General features: G+C 40.8%; 1 protein-coding gene across 3 annotated transcripts in view; it reads right to left on the bottom strand.

The window, feature by feature from the left end:
* The window catches only part of MYLK (myosin light chain kinase), a 158,919-nt gene that overhangs the window by 23,637 nt on the left and 115,540 nt on the right, over positions 1-19,742 (bottom strand). For all 3 annotated transcript variants that reach the window (XM_009327135.1, XM_009327136.1, XM_009327137.1), the window contains 4 exons: positions 8,494-8,796; positions 4,797-4,832; positions 4,607-4,700; positions 3,355-3,558 (listed from right to left, as the gene is read on the bottom strand). In XM_009327135.1, the coding sequence (XP_009325410.1) occupies positions 3,355-3,558; positions 4,607-4,700; positions 4,797-4,832; positions 8,494-8,796 (637 nt within the window). The remainder of the gene's footprint in view (positions 1-3,354; positions 3,559-4,606; positions 4,701-4,796; positions 4,833-8,493; positions 8,797-19,742) is intronic.

The following is a 19,742-nucleotide window of genomic DNA, read 5'->3' as shown; positions in this document are numbered from 1 at the left end:
TTGGAGTTGCCCAGGCAAATACTCAACTGCATTTTAATAAATCTCCCTTCGAAAAAAAGAGGAAACCTTGGTGACTTGTGCCGACTTCAACCACACCAAATGAATGGTGTTTACTGCTGAAATTTTGCTTTAATAATCTTAATTTGCAATACAATAATCTTCTTCTGATCTATGTCAAAATAAACTGACTATCTGAAGTTTGTAAAAACTTTAAGGCACTTAGCTCCCAGTGCCAAACGCCATTCACAACATGCTACTATTCTTCAGATATTCTTTTTCCACTGAGATGCTTATTGTGGAACCAGTACATCGCTGTATTTGAAAAGGAAATGCCTGAGATTTGCCCCTGACTTCCAGCAAATGGTAGGTGGGAGGGTTTCCAGGGAAGAGCACATCAAGTGAAGGGGGCCTACAAGAAAGCTGGAGAGGGACTTTTTACAAGGGCATGTAGAGACAGGACAAGGGGGAATGGCTTTAAACTGAAAGAGGGTAGATTTAGATTAGATACAAGGAAGAAATTCTTCACTACGAGGGTGGTGAGGCACTGGAACAGGTTGCCCGGAGAAGCTGTGGATGCCCCATCCCTGGAAGTGTTCAAGGCCAGGTTGGACGGGGCTTTGAGCAACCTGGTCTAGTGGAAGGTGTCCCTGCCCATGGCAGGGGGGTTGCAACTAGATGATCTTTAAGGTCCCCTCCAACCCAAACCATTCTGTGATTCTATCATTTGAATCATTGTAGTGTTTGATTTTAAATGAATGATAAAAAATTCTAAATGTATTATAAATATGAAATCGAAGCATATAAAATAGCGGCATGACAAATATTAAAAGGAGAGAGGATGAAGTTCAAAAAGTTATAAGAAAGATATGGGAATAAAATTAAAATGAAAAATTTAGGATGAATATCAGGAAGAAAAACCCAAAGGTATTCCTCATCAATAGCTCCAATTTGAGTGGAGGGGAAGCTGCTAAATTGCAGTCACTGCTAAAATCTGGTTTAAAAGGAGACTGATGGCAGGTGAGCTTGATTTTTTTTTACATCCATGCATTTAGACTCTGACAGGCATAAAGAGAAAAGCTTGGATACTAAGAATTTTTGAAGGTATTTCCCACAACTTCTTCGATACACAAAGAAATATTAGCTTAATAGCTAAACCAGAAATGATCCATCAGTGGCTCTCTAACAATACCGGTGCAGTTGCCATGCTGGGACTGTGTCAGCTGGGTAACATGTGACAGTGTAGAGGCTACCAAGTCATCTGACACGAAGGTGTCGCACAAGCATCTCACTGCCCAGACCTGCTCCAGAGCAGGGGCCCACTGCTACCGCCTGCCCGCGTGCTGCTCTGAGAACCCCTCCTCCTACAGCTCTCAACACTATGGAAATTTCAGTGTGGGGGTTCAAAAGCCAGAAAAGGTGGCCACCCCAAACTAAAATCACATCCTGATTAGACTGGTTAACAAAACGACTTTAAATTTGATTGCACTTTTCTATATTTTTAAAAAGTAAACCCCCTTTTTTGGCAGGGGGTAACTAACGGAGTGTAAAGCCATATGCTATTCAAACCCTTTATACATTTCCTTGTTTTCCATTAGGTCTGCCAGCTCCCAATTCCAAGGTAAGTAGGGCTCCCTGCCCTTACCGTCATCAGCGTGCTCAACTGCTGAATCTAAAAATAAAAGCACCTTCTTGCACATAAGTACCAAGGTTGTATAATGGAGATCCAGTCTCAGAAATACGCTAGTGCAATAGTAGTTTGCACATAATCTAGGCAAGTGCCAAGCAAGCAAAATAGACATATAGTCGCTTTTGCTTCTAACAATTTATAACTTATTCACCACTTCCAGCCAGCAAAAACCCCACTTCTCCTTCTTGCAGCAGACAGCGTGTGAAGTAGATGTGGCAGCAGAACAGTGACTGATGTAACTTTTGGGGAAAAACATCAGCACGGATCAGATTTCATCTTCTTTCCAGCTGCTACTGCCACAAGTATGGGATTCACACCAGGCAGGTGCGTTTGGATTATGTAAACGTTGGTCACGTTGGTCATTATTGTTTTTGAAGTCTGACCATTACTTTCCATCCCACGCTGTACAGATACTTTTCTTACAATGAATTCTGGAGCATGAACATGTTGTGAACCTTCTTTTTTCTGGAAGTAAATATCTACTATCTCTACGTACAAAGCTACCCAAGTCACAGCCCTGTGAGATGCTTTAAAACACTGCTTTTGTGGTGCCTTTCTGCTATTTCCCACAGTGGTGCGGCATAAGTAGCTCAAGGCGAACAATTTCTGGGAGGTAAAAATAAGTGTTGCTATCTTACTCAGCAAGAACAAGACAGCAACGTAGGCTGTCTTCAAATTCAGCTTTACTTAATTGTATAGCTTTGGATGCAAAGTGCAATGACTTTCAAGTAAAGGAGAAGTTCCTTTCTACAACTGCTACACCTGGACCATCGTGGAGAATCTGTGTATTGACATTAGGGGCAGATTGACTGATGTTTAATTAGGTTTTTGGGGGAAACAGTCAGTGTAACCAAGCTTTCTGCATCTACTGATCTAGATTTAGAACTTTCACTGTGATCAGCTGTGGAGATTTTTCAGACAGCACTCCCTTATTACAAAAACTGCTTTGCAATCAGAGTGTTTATGTTGGTTGCAGGAAAAACACATCAGACTAATCCTTTAAGGTCTCTTAAAAATATAAAAACTGGATATAGCGCTTGATGAAAACTGAAGTGTTCCAAATACCTCTTGGGTACTATAAATTTGCCTGGGTGAATTTTCCATGGAAATTCAACAATTTTGTTAGAATGTAGCTTACATGTTTGTATTCTGAAGCATATCTTTCTCTCCTACTATTTGTTGTGCACCAACATTCAATTCTCTGCAAGAGGCAACTGGTCAGTGTTTAAGTGAAATTTGACACAAACTTCTTCAACACATGTTTTTCTTTACTGCCTAAAGAAAAAAATGTTTTTTCTCCTCCTTAAACATGGTTTTGGTTCTAAATGCAAGCCCAAATTGCATCTAACTTTTTTCTCTCCCAAGTTGGCAATGAAAGAGTGAGGTGCAGAAAAACACCACATATACTTGATTAAAAACCAAACAAACTAGACAATAAAGACTGTAACACATCTTCACTCATTTTTAAGAGATACAACACAGATTCACTTACACAGTTTAAACAAGTTGGATAAATAATTGGAAAAATTTGCAAGATGTGAAAACCATCCAAGCCCTGCAGATGCTGAAGCTTTTGACAGTCCCATGTCTAGGTAAGTCGCTACTTTTGTATGCACAATTATTTTCAACATTATTAGCTTTGTTAGTGTGATCTGCTTTATACTTACATTTCCAAGACCATAACGACGTTGGCTTTTTCTTCAAAGGCATCTACGCATTGGACAAGTTTTGGATGATGTAGACAGTTCATGATGCTGATTTCATCCCTTATGTTTTCTTTTTCCTTAGCAGAATATGCTTTGAAAAATTTTCCTGCCCAAACTTTTCCAGTCTTCTTTTCAACAAGCCTAAAGACTTGTCCAAATTTCCCCCTGAAAATATATAACTATTTCCATAAAACGTTTTTGCAACGTACGGGCCACCACAAATAGCAACATTTTACTAAATATTCCAGTGCAACCACTCCACTGTGAAATAAAAATGTCTTCATATCACATACTGTTCCGTACTGATTTTGTGCAGAGTAATTTGCAAGAACTTTTGCATGAATACCACATTTAGAGATACCCCGTAATTCCAATTACCAAGTTTTATATAAGAGGATTCAAATAACGGACTCCTACCAGGCTTTAATTCGTGTGACTCAAGTTTTTCTGCACACAGTTTTCTATAGGCCATACACCTCTGAAGGGGCAGCAGATAGGAGACATCTCAGCTATAGGATATAGGATATAGGTGAAGGATATAGGATATAGGTGAAATCAGAATCTGAATGCTAGAGGCTTCAGTACTATTATTTCACACTGCTGTACATGTACACTCCTACCTCTACAATACACTTATCAAGATTTGTTAATGGCAGCATACAGGATCCCCTGGCCTTCAGCACCACCAGCAGCACAAATTGCTGAAAGATTACCATGGCATGCAATTCACATAACCACGAGTTTGAGCACTGAGAAACACAGCCAGGCTAATCACTCAGCTTCACTGAGCAATACTATTAATGCTCTTGGGATTATGACCGCTGTCAACAGAAATTCTAGCCCGTGGGCAGGATAATCTCATTACCACTAATGGATATAATGGAAATGCAAGTACACAATGTGTACCTTTTTTTCAGCTAGCTTTTAGAACACTGAACAACAAATGAATCCTCTAGCTTTATTCATTTGTGGGCTCCATCTTCCTTGCCAGAAATGCCTGTAGTGCCTATTTAAAATTATCAATTAATAGGAATAAAGGAACTTTATGGAGTGGAGGGCAACGTATGTTAAAATCTATTTTTACTGCAACAGACAAGCTCAGCTGGAATGTTGAAAGTGCAAGACACCGTCAAAGAATGAATGCACATGATCGTTATAATTGACTGGTAGCCTTGAAAACTCCGTGTCTTCAAAAGCACAATATAGTACTTACGATCCCAGTCTTTCTTCAATATTATAGACATCTGAAACTTTTTGTTCAGTGTTGATAGTAACCGTCCGATAGTCGACCTCTGTTTCTTTCCCTTCTACAAATAAGTATTAAGGACCACGATTAAAACCTCCATAAAACAGGAATTAAACACAGCTTTGCATTTGTCCTGATTAAAACATGAACTTCTTACCATCATCAGATAGCTCCACTTCATCCTCTTTAAGTTCTATGATGAAAATAAAAGGACATTAATAACTTATTATCTAGGATATGGTACTTATATAAGATAGTCAAAGTATTCACAGTAACATGGGCAACTAGTAGACCCTATGGCTAAACAGCAAAAAGCAGTCAGGGAGTTTGTGCATTAACTTCGTAATTAAAATCTCTTCACCACTTCTACGTGACTATTGACTACACAATCACAATCTGGTCACCATTTCTTAATAAATCAAGTTCATGTGTTTTGCAGTAACTTGTCTATTTTACCTGCCTACTAGAAACATCAGCATACCGAATCAGTTCAAAGTCATCTAATAAATAGCTTTAGGAATGCCTTAGTGAAATAGAAATTAAATTTAAAATATTAAAATCAATAACAACACTTCTGGTTCAATGACAAATCCTTTTCTGGCTTCTCTATGCATTTTGAGGATTGCAAAGCCAAAAGTAAAGCAAGTTTATACGTGAAAAGATTTCCTGCAAAACATCCAGACAATTTTTTCAGACTCGATGACAAGATGACTAGAAAATTTGGACAGCATGCACCTTCCTGAGCACGGCTGAATTTTGAAATCATTGAGGTCCAAACGGAGCCTCAGTTCTGCAGGCATACTCAAAGGCAGGCAGGGATGTTGGCAAGCCCAGTGACATAAGACAGAGTAAAAGCTGGCCTGAGTGTCCTGATTTTAATTTTTAATTTTCATGTGCATGAACTGTCAGTAGCACCGGTTTGTGTGCTGTTCCCTGTGTTGCCTGCAGGTATGAGGGGAAAGGGGTTGTAGCTGGAATGTTGTTATATATTACTTACACTGCTTGGGCTTGCTCCTAAGACCTGTGGCTATGACCAGTAATTTGAGAAACTGCAAAGGCAGTTGCACAGTGACCTGTACAACTCTCCCTTTAGCTGCTGAAGCTGCACTTTGCCATCGTAGAGTGCGAGCCTAACCAAGTGATTTATCCCCACTGTGTCAACAGATTTATGTTATGAAACATTAATGCAGTACTCTGGACGCTGTTAGGTCCCTTAGAGTATAGAGTTATATGCAGCAGATGAGAAGAAAACAACAGAAAAAAAGGGTGCAGGGTGAGCAGGTAGCTGGTCTGATGCATGGGCATCACCTTTTCACATCCAACACATAATGCTGCATCTGTATTCTGGTAGCGAAGCCGATCAAGTAGATATAATCTGTTACTTAAGCCCTTCTCTCTTTTTTCTGGATTTGCAACCCTTATATGTCCCAGCACAGACTAGCTGGTTTGCAGCCATTTACCAGAAGAGCAGGGAGGGAAGCGAGCCCTGCCCGCTCAGGGGTAGCTGTCCTCAGATCTTCCTCAGCTAGAAACCTCACTTGCATAGAGCACATCGCATTTTCCTCCCCTTTTAAGGGCTGCATAAGGGAGCTGATCCCAACCACGCTGCCAGTAATTAACGTCTGCCAAATACTGATTAGACAAAGAAGTCAGTTCCCGGTTCTGCAGCGACACTATATTGAAGACATGAACTAGAAACATTTTGGTCCACCAGTGGAAGCCTAAATTAGATAAGCGGAACATATCTGAGCTTGGTAAGTGCTGAGTAGCTGTGCTAAAACCTTTCTCAGAGTCAACGGTACCAAATTTTCCTCAAACATGGCAATGCCTACTTTAATCTGTTGTGACTTACAACCTTATTTTAGTAGCTGTTTTTTTTAAACGCACAGTGAAAAGTTAGCCATGCCTTTCTTCACTAAGACTATATTGAGATTGCTAATATGCACTGGCCACCTCAGTATGAAAATCAGTAATCAGTCTTTCTGGCAGCAATGGAAAATCCCTAGTTACTCAGCTAAGTGTTTACATAGATGGCAGCTTCAAGTCCTGACTTTAAGAGGTGCTGAACACATGCATTTTCCACTGCCTTTAATTAAAGCACCAGTTATATTCACACACTTGAAAAATCGTGCTTTATATGACTTGCCCTTTCTCCATGCTAGCTGCAGTATCAAGAATTGAAATCAAGAATCCCTGGCATTGAGAGCACCAAGACAACCCACTGTCCTGCAAATAGAATACATTTTCTTTTCACTCAAAACAACTTTTTTTTGTTGGTTTTTAGATGTATCACAATGATTCATACACTTTCTAGCCTTTTTGTATTAGATCTATGTAAGAAAACTCTCAGTCTTAAAAAGAAAAATAGCTTGTTTGCTTTGGTCCAGTGCAAGTAGTGCTTGCTCTGGGAAAAACAAATGTAGGGAAGAGTCAGGTCTCCAACTCTAGAAGGTGTTCGTCCTGCAACTAAAGAAAGAGGGCATTCAAACACGGGGAATTTTATTATGAAGAGCCAATACCGTCCAGCTTCCTCTCATTTTTATTGCTACTCTTAATGGTATTTCCCCCCCCTTTGAAGAAAAGCTGCATCTTGATTTAGATCAGGTTTTAAATCTTTAAAATAGAGGAAAGTAATTTCTCAGAATGCATCCAATTTAGCACTTGAAGAGAAATATGATTTACTTTTGTTTGGAAATGTCTGTTGAGAGGTTTACACAGTTGGATGCTGCTGCACCACTTTGCTATCATTTTGTCTTGCTGTGGCAATAAAAGAGAACATCAGAAGGATTATGTGAGACACTTAAAACTCCAAAGCCCTGCATACATAAGTAAGGAGGGAGAGATACAACACACAGTCCACTCCCCAAAGACAGGAAAAATGGCAAAATACATTATTCCTGGTCTGGGCTTTTCGGTGTGGTATGACTATCAAAGTGGTCCTTGCACAGTAGATAGATGTGGGTGTGCACAAAAATATGCATTCAATATCTGTTTTTTTAAAATAATGCTGATTTTTGTGTGTATTTAAAATTTTGGTACCAGTTTCCAAATAATTTCTAAAATGCTCCAGCCCTTCCCATTGTCCTTTGAGAAGATCTTAAACAAAAAATAAGAGGCAAAAGATACTGAAAAATATTTTTGCAAGTATGTGCAACTGTAATCAAAAACCCTAAAAAATATTTTTAGCACCCATAACGCTGCAAAACCAACATGCTGATTAGGATAGCCCTGAATTCACAAGATTGGTGTACTAGGGGCAACACGACTGAGGTGCTCTACCATGCTGGGATTTGAAACTAGGTATGAGAGGCTAGTTCTGTTTCTGCTGCATATTCACTGCTTGGCTAGCAGCAAGCACATTTACTTTTTCCAAAAGCAAATTTGGGATAGTGTTTATGGCTTGTTTTTCCATGGTGTGTCCAGTATAAACTGCCATGAATCCATCAGTACGTTTGAGGTAAGCCACTAACCATCATTTTCCAGCTGGGCATGGTCTGAACGTGTAACTTATGTGTGAAAGGTTTCATCTCCCATTACCTGTGCACCGAACTACAGAAGTGTGTCAGCCAGCGCTCACGCAGCAAGCCAGAAGTTGAATTATTGGTTGCTTTCACACGGCAGGGTTTTGGGATCCCTGAAGCCAAGTTTCCCCAATGGATGCATACAAAACTTACATGCACAGACACCCACATGAAGTCCGCAAAGGGACTTCAGCACACTTACAGCCAGCATAAGCATTCATTGCACAGAGGCACATGCGAAGGAGCGTGTACAGCTGCCTGACCTCACTGGGGAACTGTTAAGATATCATTTAATTGAATTTAGATTTTTTTTTTTTTCTTGTAAAAACTAACCTTCTTGTTTCTCTCCAACTTTCACCAGCTCGGATTCTTGACTGGGCTCACTGATGCCGTACATGTTAGCAGCTCGCACACGGAATTTGTACTCCCGGTCAGCCTGCAGGTCCTGCACATTGAAAGAAGTGCTGCGGCAGGTAGTGAGATCTGTCCATTTGTTATCCACTGAGTTCCAGATCTCCACGGTGTAGGACTGCACTGCACTTCCACCATCATAAGAGGAACCGTACCACGAGAGAGTGAGGGAGGAACTCCGTACGTCTGATGCGCAAGGTGTTCCGGCAGGTGGGTCTGGTTTATCTGCAAAGGCATAATGCAAAGCACATTAGATGAAATGGTGAAGGTAAGAGGTAGGACTTCCATTAGGGTATGACTGGCCCTAGCTAACAGCCCTTTTCTTTCCATGCCATTGCTCCGCTTCAGAGGTTTGTACCACAGTGAAAAGGAACAACTGCAGCACAGATGTAGACTTAACATGATTTAGCTAACATGGATGCCAATCCCACATGGTCCTCAGCATGGGCTGTTCAGTTCCCTGGGCATCTTGCTAAGCCATGCTGAAGCCTAATGCTCTTCACAGCTATCATTACAGAAACATGACTAAAACCAGTCACAGCTATGCCTGCAAGTACTGAAATCAAATCTCCCACAATAGTGCAAACCGCTCCTTGATGAACTTCCTTAGAGGTTTACCCCTGTAACAGTCACCATAGCTGTGATGCTCTTTCTGCAGCTCCTTTCATCTGCTTCCATACTTCAGGGCCACTACTAACCTTTCACAGCCTCAGAACGTGCTGCTTATCCGACTCTACCTGGGTATCAGAGATACCAAAAGCAGTTTGTTGGTATAGAAACACAGACCTTGAAGGGTGACAACTTTGTCTATGTGCAGTTTTTGGAAGCCTTGTGCACTTTTTAGTAAAAAGGAATTCAACTTAGAATACACCATTTAAATACTGAGATTTTTTTAATCTCGTGCATTTTGGAAATTGCTGGGGAGGTGGAAGATAGAAATTTCTAACTGTTTTTCCTCAGTTGGAAGCTTGCTCCCGCAGTCCTTCTTTGCATGAATAGAGCCAATATCACCAGAACCTGGTGTGCAAATGAGCAACCAACTATGCAAACATCTGACACAATACAAAAACCTTGCAGTTATACGACTTTTTCAAAATGAAGTTTAATGATTACATAGTTATTGAAATGAATGTTTTCCTAAGACAGAAAAACATTGACTTTTTAAAAAAATTACTGATTAAGAAAATAATTATAGAAGTTAAGCACTTCAAAAGACTTTAAAGGGAACAAATATCTTCCCTGGGAATAATCCTCTCAGAAGTAATCTAGCAAAACCTACAAAATAATGATGTTGTTGATCTGGATGAACTAGTAGCCAAAGGTTGAATGAGAAATCAAAGGATGGGATAAAATGACAGCAGATGAAAAGAAAAAGATAGAAAGTGTGAGATGCTACAAACAGTGGTTACACTGGACATGGACTCATAAAATCCTGTCCCATTTTGCTGGTTAAAACTGCTAATGGACATTATCACTTTCTCCTTAAGAAAGGCGAGCTGCCAAACCAGCCAAAAAATACAACCAGCAATAAAAACATCCAAATGCTGGGGAAAACTGCCGTTGACTTTGATCAAAGCCTTACTGTGGTAGACTATACCAGTTATTCCTCCATACTCAAATTATCGTTCCTAGGAAAATGACTGAGCAGACAGAAATAGCCACAGTTTGCCATAAACATGCCTTTAGTTCTTGGACAGAGGGACTTCTCTGACTGCTGTGGTTTTACTTATAGAGAGGGAAAATGGGGTAGTCTAATCTGATCAAGACACTTAAATATCAGTTCACTATTTGGAAGAGTGCAAGTTCCATTGACCAATGATTTTCCTGAAAAAACTTTTGTAATTCCTTTTAGTTCAGTTGTGATGGAAAATCCATTTCCCCGCACAACTTAAACATATTAGAAGATATATAAATAGAACTTTTAAGTATGAGGGAAAAGACTGGGAGGGAGGAAGGGAGATGGGTACTGAGCGTTTTCCACTGCATTCAGCATGAGAATGCCCAGGCGGAAGAAGAAGAGACTGCCAGAACATAGGTTATCTTTATTCATTTTGGCAACACTTAAAACACCATTCCACTAGGAGTCATCATTATACAGTACATCTCTTGTTAAACACAAATATCAGAAACCAGATGTCCTTAACCTCTGGAATGGCTTATTGCCCTGCTTAGTTGTCACATTCTACTCATCTCATTTTTTGGCAGAATAAAAGGGACTATTGAAACAAGCATGAATTTATAGTGTAGATACCATGAACTGAATCACAGAGAGGTTAAATGATTCGTCCAAGATTAGGAAGAGAGATTGCAGCAAAGATGAGAACTGAATCTTGATCTCCTGGTGCCCAAACAGCAGCACCCCTCTTCCCTGTGCTAGTCCTGCCCTAGCCCCCTCAGAGCTGCAAGAAGTGCGAATTCAATGCTCACACCACTCACAATAACAGAACCCTTGTACAATACTACAGCAGCCACCAGAGAGCTGGTTGTGTGGCACACATGGATTGTACGATTTTAGTCAAACAGCAACGATAGCCATCTTCTTTTCAGTACAACTTATTATCCATGCAGACCTTGTAGGGATGATGCTACCTCTGTCCTCTTCAAAATCTGTACAGAAAAAGAATATTCAGCTGTGTGTCTTGCTTTCCTCCTATATAATCAGCATTGCATCATCTCAAGATGCAGATAGAAGAACTTGGATAAGTAACAGCTGACTTATCCTAAATCCAAACAGAACAGAACAGTTGCTGATAGCAAGAGGAAAATACTTTGAAGAAAAGCTAAGCCAGTCTATCACCTTACAGAGGCATCTGTTCGGGTTTGTCAAAGTAGTGCAGATCCTCTGATGGCTGCTATGCACACAGCTAAATGTGGACGGTATGTGTTTGTTTAAAAAAAAAGAAAGTGTTAGCTTGCTCTAATGCTCTGCACTGAGTTTTACAGAGGAAAGAATGCATATGCTTCAGTCTTTGCAGAGCACAGCAGCCTGCTTCCTGTGCAGGACATGAAGATACAGTCTCCCTGTGCTGCCTTTCAACACACTTCTGTTTCCAAATGAAACTCTGGGCATGATATATCAGTTGCCTAGGCCACAGTTACCTTAGTGACCTCTCTTTCCATGACTCGCCTATATAACTGCAATCCATTTGGCCAGCATAGTTTTGAGAAGCAAGGCTTAGGTATGTGAGCACTGGAGAGAAAACATTCATGGCCAAGGGGACATCATCGGCAAAGAAAATGTTACATGGCTTTAGTCTAACATCTGCCAGCCTTGGGAATATTTCTGCTTTCCTAATAAATTTTTCCCAGTAGGCAAAGACGAAAACCTGCAACCCTGGCTGGACTCTCTTGAGCCAGAAAGACGCACATTTTTGTTTGAAAATACCATGTGCTGCTGCTTGCAGATCTGCTCAATGTATAAATACTGGGGTAGTAGCTGCTATGGGAGATCATAAACAAGAACAAAAGCCTAAACTTTGCTCTTTCTTAATATGACAGATGTATATGTACCATTTTACCATGCTTAAAAATGATTTGATGGTATTCTACAGCTCTGCACATTCAGAGAATTTGCAGGTGGTCTCTCCATGTGTCTGTTTTGTTTCTCAACAGTTTATTCTATGGGGATTTTAAAGGCTACCCTTTGTTCATCTGTCTGTATTGAAAGCTAGGATATTTTGTCAAACTACATTCCGTTCTGGAATATGAAAGCTCTATCAGCACAATTAACTACTTTCAATAAAAATATCCAGTGCGTTGAGGAAGGGTGTGGAAGTCAAGCACAATTCTCTGTTTTGTCCTTCTGTCTTTGTGTTTAGTATACCATTAATGTCCTGGAGCTGCTCATCTTCAGTGTTTCATTTGCATGCCACGTGCAGTCTTTTACACACACAAACATACTTCATACTTAGGCTTATATTATGAGGGCTTTACATAGGCTTCATTGGACCACAATTTTGTTCTTCCTGTTCTGGACCAAACCATCGCCACAAGCCAACATGTGAACTAGAAGGAAGGGAGTGCATCCAAAAATACACTGCTCCTCGTGAACATTTCTATAGCAGAAGCAATTGATTTAAAATATCAAGCCCTAATTTCAGTTTCACTATTATATGCAACACAAGAAAACATGTATATATTCTCCACCATAACATGTCTTAACTATATGAAACTAGGGGTACTCCAGTCTTGGCTAACTTACAGCATGCATATAACACCAAAATCAAGACTTAACTACGCTTTATGATGTTCTAGATTGACATGGTCAAATTGGCTGTATCCACACAGTCCTGTTGAACTTGGTCAGACTCCTACAAACTCCACCTCCTTTGCAGCAGATAGTACTTACACCTTTTACTAGGATGCATGATCACCTCATTTGCCTAATGGTATGACTGCAGAGGCTAACAAGATAGTTGGAGGTTGGACAGTTAAATGCTAAGGGGGACTCAAGCACAAAGCTCCCTATGTAATCTCTTTAGGAATATCAGTAGGTTTGCCCCAAGCTGGCTCCCAAAGCCTAGTGGCAGGCAAAGGAGATGGACAAGCAGCTAATTTGGCCTCAAGCCTGCCTCAGGGACTGTTCTGCACAGCAGCACAGAGACTGCATAAAGTCACTGACACTAGTGGCACAGAGGAAACAGAAGCAGCAACTCATACGTGCTATATGCCATGCGTAGAGGAGTAAGGGGAGTGGAGGTGATGTGAAGGACGGCTCTACTGCTTTCCTCCCTTTGTGCTCCAGCAAACTAGGCACAGATTAAAAAAAAACAACTGCTTCCCAACAAAGGGAGACATTAATTACCACTACCCCAGAGCAAGGAGGTCAGATTCCAGTTCATTCTTTGTGGCATGCGTTCCTTAGGGCAGATGGTAAGGTCACGAGCTGGCCTCACATGAAATGTATAAGCCACATTTAAGACCATACCAGGATCGAAACAGACACTTCTTATTTACTCCCAAATTGAATTCAGCTGCACTCCTTCCTCAGACAAATTCTCAGAAATATTTTGGTAAACAGGTTTTGATATACAGCCTGGCGTAACCTTTAATTAATTTATATTTGTACACTCTGAGAAGCACAAAGCAAAAGCATACTTAGCCTTCAAATCATTGCTATTTATGAGCCAAATTTGACTTGAGGTCCCTGCCTTTTTTCCAGTGGTGTGTAACCCAAAATTCCTCCTGATAAGGAAAGGAACTTCCTCTCTGCATAGGTGGCGAACCCACAGCTCATACAGGACACCCACATAACATAAAACCGTGCTATCCAGATCTCACTGCCTTCTCCACATGGCTCAGTTTACAGAGCCCGCAGAACACAAGCACCACTCCAGGAGACCAAAAAAGGCAGCAATCTCCTTATCTAACTGAGTACAGGGAAATGGAAATTGTTCTGCTACTTGATGTGAGGGTCAGGCTGAGCCAAAGCAAGGCGATAGGGCTTGCTGCACATTAGGAGCTTGCAGGGCTCTGGCGGGCTCTTAAGCAGCAATGCTGTTCCAGTAGAAAGCCTCTGAAAACTGAGAACAGTATAACCACAGCCTCTGAAAAAAGTTATTTTTCTTTTACGAACAGAGACAGCACTGAAACAATGTCTCTGAAGTAGTTTTCTTTATCTGTTCTCAAAATTGGTTTGGTTTCTTTCTAAATCCAGTTATCATATTACTGTATACTACTATTATTAGCTATTGTGATATTTGTCTGCCAGATAAAGGACAGAAAGAAACAATTTAATTCCATTCCACAAGCTGTTTAGCCGGAGAAGGTATTTAATATGCTGCAAAAGCCAGTTGAACACTGTCCATGCCGACAGCACTGGCAAAGCCTTCATTTGAAATTCATCAGCGGGAGAAAAGCGAAACCATAAAAGGTCATAACTGAACTCTGCATTATTGCTGACAGGGCTCGGGGTCATGGCAGACCTCTCTGCTTTGCTCGGAAAACTATGCCCTGCAGCTTTTTTTCCAAGGGAGAGGAGTGCTAGAAGTGGAGATATTACTACCCCTTAACACCCGGTAACACCCGTTAGCACCCTTCTGGGTGTTAGTGTACCAAAGGTTTAGCATAAAATTAAACTAGAAAAGAATGCCTGCATTCTCCCACAAGACAACACAAGAGAAGTTGAAATGGACAGAAATTTTCTCCTAATGAAACAGCCTCCCCAGCAGAGCTGAGGACCACATGGACAAGGCTAATTAGTTCAGGGGACCAGAGCTTGAAATTCACCCCTCCCCTGTAATACACACTGCAGACTGCTGCTAGCCTCCTTAAGTGTGATCCCTCACTGTATTGTCCCTCCTGACAACTCTGACATAAAACTAAGTTATTTAAAAACTGCCCTTTTGAGACCTGCGGATAAAGTAGCTCACAAATACTGGAGGCCCAGAGCACTGCTTTGTGCTGTTGTTCCCACTTTGCCAGTTGGGGTAACTGAGGCATAAAAGAGTAAAATGACCTTGCCCAAGGACACGCAGGAGAATGGAGCTGGGAACGAAACCAGAGCTCACCACTCCCACGCAAATGCCCTCAGCACAAGAACATCTCCTTCTGCCACAGGCCTAATGGAACAAGCAAATACATAATGCATTCTCAGGAGCCCCTTTTCTAAACCATCTGCTCCTGTGCCTGAGTCAACAAGCTATTCAGATTACTCATGTGCTACACGTTAGGCCTCTGGTTTGAATTAGAGCTCCGATACCTGTCCACTGAAAGGCAGAATAAATTTTAGGACTTTCCCCAGTAAGACTATCAGCAGATTCCAAGTCTCCACTGGTGCGAGTTTGGGTCCTAGGAACCCCACGTTCGTGTGCAGCAGCTGTGATGAATCATTTCTTAGTAACTTAGGCATTCCTAGCATTTAACAGCAGGTAAAATACAGGAATTTTGTTGTGAGAAATACTGTCATGATATTTCCTTTTATTCATCACAAGAAAGGTGAAGGTAAGTATCAGGAAAAATAACTAAGCAGGGAGTTATACTGGAATTTCTCCTAACAGAAATGACATTGAAACTAGATGGCCCTTCAAGGAATAAATCTGGATTAGCGTACCAGATTAGTGCACTGATGCACAGGGCAACGTAAACTGTTTTTCCTCTACACATTGTTATCTTGCTATGAAAATTTAGTTTTGATACAGCCGCAGAGTTTTGCCACCAAGCATTAGTGGGGGGGCTGACAGTGGAGGGTACAACACTGTTGAACTACAACAGCAGCAGCAACAACAGCAACATAAGACATCTCTTTCTTAACCACCAGCCTAGTTGCCCTTTAACCATAAAACTGGTGACAAAAATCCTCCAGCAATCCAGAGGAATTTAAAAGGCTGAAGGTTAGAGACCAAGTCCACCCACATATTCTTAGGAAATTCACTGCATTCTCTACCCTAACTGTAAACAGGGAATCACATGGATACTGCAAGATGTAATCTGATGCTTCTCAAAAGAAAATGAAGTTTCAGAAGCATTCACGTTAGCACTTCTAAGCTGCAGTATTCTCTGTAGAAGTGTCTATGGTTGTTCTGCTTCACTATCTGCTTACAGGTGTCTGCACTTGCTTTTCCAGAGAGAGAATGCACAGTTTCTGACCACCGCTGGATCCACTCGGTCTGAGTGGCTAGCACTGAGCCAGACTTCTCAGGCACTCACAAAAAATGCTGATAGTGCCACTGTGAACTGTTGGCTATGCTACCACATTTCCTTCTAACAGAGTTTCAGGGCAAAGAACTAATGCTAATATAGCATGCATATATGTCACTTGTGGAACCAGGACCAAGCCCTTCATATAAGCAATTAATAATCCTACCATTATATTCAGTGACTACTGGAGTTAGTGAAGATCAGATCTTGTTCTCAAGCTAAACATATTTTCTTATTTTTGCTTGGAAAGACTCTGCTCATACAGATTCTGCTAAAGGCATAGAAGTAACAGTTTCCTCACAGAAAGTAACTCCTCCATCCCAACTCAGGTATGGAATCATAACCTCATGCAGAGGAGCAGGTATTACTTAGCAAATTCATGTTATACTACTTGCATGCCTGTGTGCAACACGCTTATACACGTGTCCTTAAGTACTTGGTTTATCACTGTCCAACAGTAGGACACAGTACACAGTATGTGCACAAATGCTTCGAGTAATAAAACCACCCTAACACTTATCTTTAGGCCCCTCAGGGTATAATGATATTGCTCTTATTCTTCTGCATGTATCTATCATATAGCTCACTAATCACCATGATAATTTTTTTTTTTAAACAATACTACACCAGGAACAATACAAATCTAAAGGATTTACAAAAGACAAACAAAGTTGATCAGAATCAGCTCCCATGTGTTTTTACTTCTGTATTAACAAAAGTAAAAGATGTCGTTAATATCCAAAGTGTTCACCAAACACTGATCATCAGAAAACCCCTGTATACTAGGCATGGAAACATGAAGCAGTTTGCCTAAAACCATGAAGGAAGCTTGTGGCATAGCTGCAGAACAGACTACTTCTCTAGTGCCAAATTCTCCTTGTTGAATACTCCGTTATGCTGTTGACTCTTTGTCCTAGTATCCAGCATCCAGCTTTAGCCACTATGAAAACCAAGTTCCTTTTTCAAAAGTGGTTACAGATTGGGGTATTCCTGTCACATAGCTAAGATGTTCAGAACCAGAAATTTGATAAATTTACCCATATACATCTAATAAATGGCATGAAAGGAATGAATATTCCTTGCTATCACTGTAGAGTGAGGGCTCTACTTTGCCTGAATGAGTCCTGTCTTACGCTAAGCTCATCACTAGCTCATTTAATACAGCTTTGGCAACAGAAGTCCACTTTAATCTGACACAGTGTCTGCTGTAAATCGTTAGCTCAGTACCACATCAGGCCATTTTGGTTTTGGAGCAGAAACGTGTTGCAAAATCTCCCTAGAGAGATCACTCAGCTAATGAAATTGCTTATTTAAGGGAGCTAATGATAACAATAGAGAAGAGCTCACATGGACATTTTGGGACGAGTCAACCCTTTAAAAAGACATTGCTTAACTTGGATGTCTCACTTCTACTGCAGGTCTCCCAGTATTATTAGTGCTTATACAGACAAAGTTAGTTACACAGTGAACCAATGTGAAACTCAAGACTCAGTCCTTGTGGCTCAGTGCTGTGTACTCATCACCACACTGCACTGCCTATCGATTAACAAGCGTCCTCTAACTTGACTGCGTATCTGTGCGTCTGGTGTGTGGACTGCAAACAGCTCACACTGGAGGCTGAGTGTAACGGACATTTTGTTTATTGATATTCATTAAAATCGTAAACGAAAAAAATCCTTAGAATAAATTTGGGTTTCTTTCCAGTGTCTTTTCCCATGGCCCAAACTGCATCGAATCATATACTATTCAAACTCTCTAAGTGTCAGAACCCCCACTCAATTCAGCTAAGCTTGCAGTTGAAGCCTGAGCCTGACAGGGTGAGCAGTTAAATTTAAGACTTTAGGAGCCAAATTCAAAGGAATGCAGGGCAGATTATTTTCCCTAAAAGTCATTATTAAAAATAATTTATAATAATCATACCCAGCTATAGTTTACAGTCTAGGACTCAGAGTTTAAATCATAGCAGGATTATTTCTGATTTGAATCCTGACAGATAAGCTCGGTCCTTTGTCCTCTAGTTGGAGGTAAGTCAATAATGTTATTTTTTGTGAAGAAAAGTCTTTGACAACCGAAAGCATAAAACCAAGATCTTAAATGTCCTCAGGAAGGTCCTTAGATCTTCTGCTCAAAGCAGGATCAGCTATAAGGTCAGACCAGATTGTTCAGATGCTTATCCAGTCTAAACTTGAATATCTCCAAGAATGGAGACTGCACAACTTCTCTGGGCAACCTGCTCCCTGGCATGTGTTACAGTCCAAATTTAATTTGGGAAATGCTTATTGAAGTCTTTCACATGAGAAGCTTGCCCATCAGCATGAAGACTGCAACCCACATGGTTGTAAGGAGTAATAATAAAATAAATACTTCTTTATTTCCTTATTTATTTCATTTTATATTTTAACAAATGCCTTTGATTTGCTAAAATTCAGAACAGACAAGCCTGTTAGCTACTTCTTTGAGAAACGTAGCTCTAGGTTGGCTCAGACACACCCCTCCAGGGAGCAGATGTTCTCTATTTGTAGTTTCCCTCAATACATTCAAGACTCAGTTGTCGACTGTGGTCAGTCAGCAGGGTTTTCAGCACACAGCATATAGATGTGCCTTTTATCAGTAAACTCATAGGGAGGCAGCTCGCACAGAGTTTAGAGCCGCCTTATAAATAGCTGAGGCAAACAGAGCTGATCTTTAGCACCAGGGCTTACTCCACAAACACTTGTTATGAACGTGGGGTCAGGGCAGGGAGCGCAAGTTTCTTCCCAGTACTTTGGATGGAGCAGAGAGAATGGACAAGTGGGGATTTAGGACTAAAGATGAGCTTTGGTAGACTAAGAGGTCTCACATTTTGCATATTTAGAAAAGTATAGTTTCCCTATTTTGACTGGAGCAGGCTTTGGAGAAAAGTACTTTCCAACTTGCATGAACATTTAACACCTTCAAAGGTGCAAACAGGGTGAGGGATTTTATCTCAGTAGTGAGATTCTAACCCACTGCCTAGAAGGAGGACATTTTTGCTCCCTTTTCCCACATTTTTGAGTACCCAGATGGAAGAATCTGGCCTTAAAACGTATGTGTAGCAAACTAGGAATCTTGAGGCTTTGTCATGCCTTTGGCAGTGCTGACATCAGCGAGATGTCTCACTGAAGAGCTTGGCAATTTTACAAGAGGGAATTTATTCTTTTCATTTGGAAACAGATAGCTTGTCATCAGCCAAAATGACGGCAAACTCCAGCACATTGTAAGGATTCTTCACCCAACTGTCCCAAAAGCATCTCTGGGAATCCCACTGTTCTCTGGCACATTTCTTATGGAAGAACAAAGCAGGAGGCTGAGAAGTAGCTTTATAAGGTTATAGAATTCAAAGACTCTCAAACCAATTAACTCCAAAGGATATAAAACAGTGACTTATATAATAATGAGTCAAGGCTCACACAGTGACAAGATAATAGGAATTGTCGGCCTAGTTCAGCTAAAAAAAATCCATCTTGCCCAATAATGTGCTACAGTTAGCGGCCTGCAGCAGTTGCCTAGGAAAG

Source organism: Pygoscelis adeliae, unplaced genomic scaffold (assembly GCF_000699105.1).
Source record: "Pygoscelis adeliae isolate BGI_AS28 unplaced genomic scaffold, ASM69910v1 Scaffold227, whole genome shotgun sequence".
NCBI classification, from domain to species: Eukaryota; Metazoa; Chordata; class Aves; order Sphenisciformes; family Spheniscidae; genus Pygoscelis; species Pygoscelis adeliae.
This window is presented reverse-complemented; position numbering and strand designations above follow the sequence as displayed.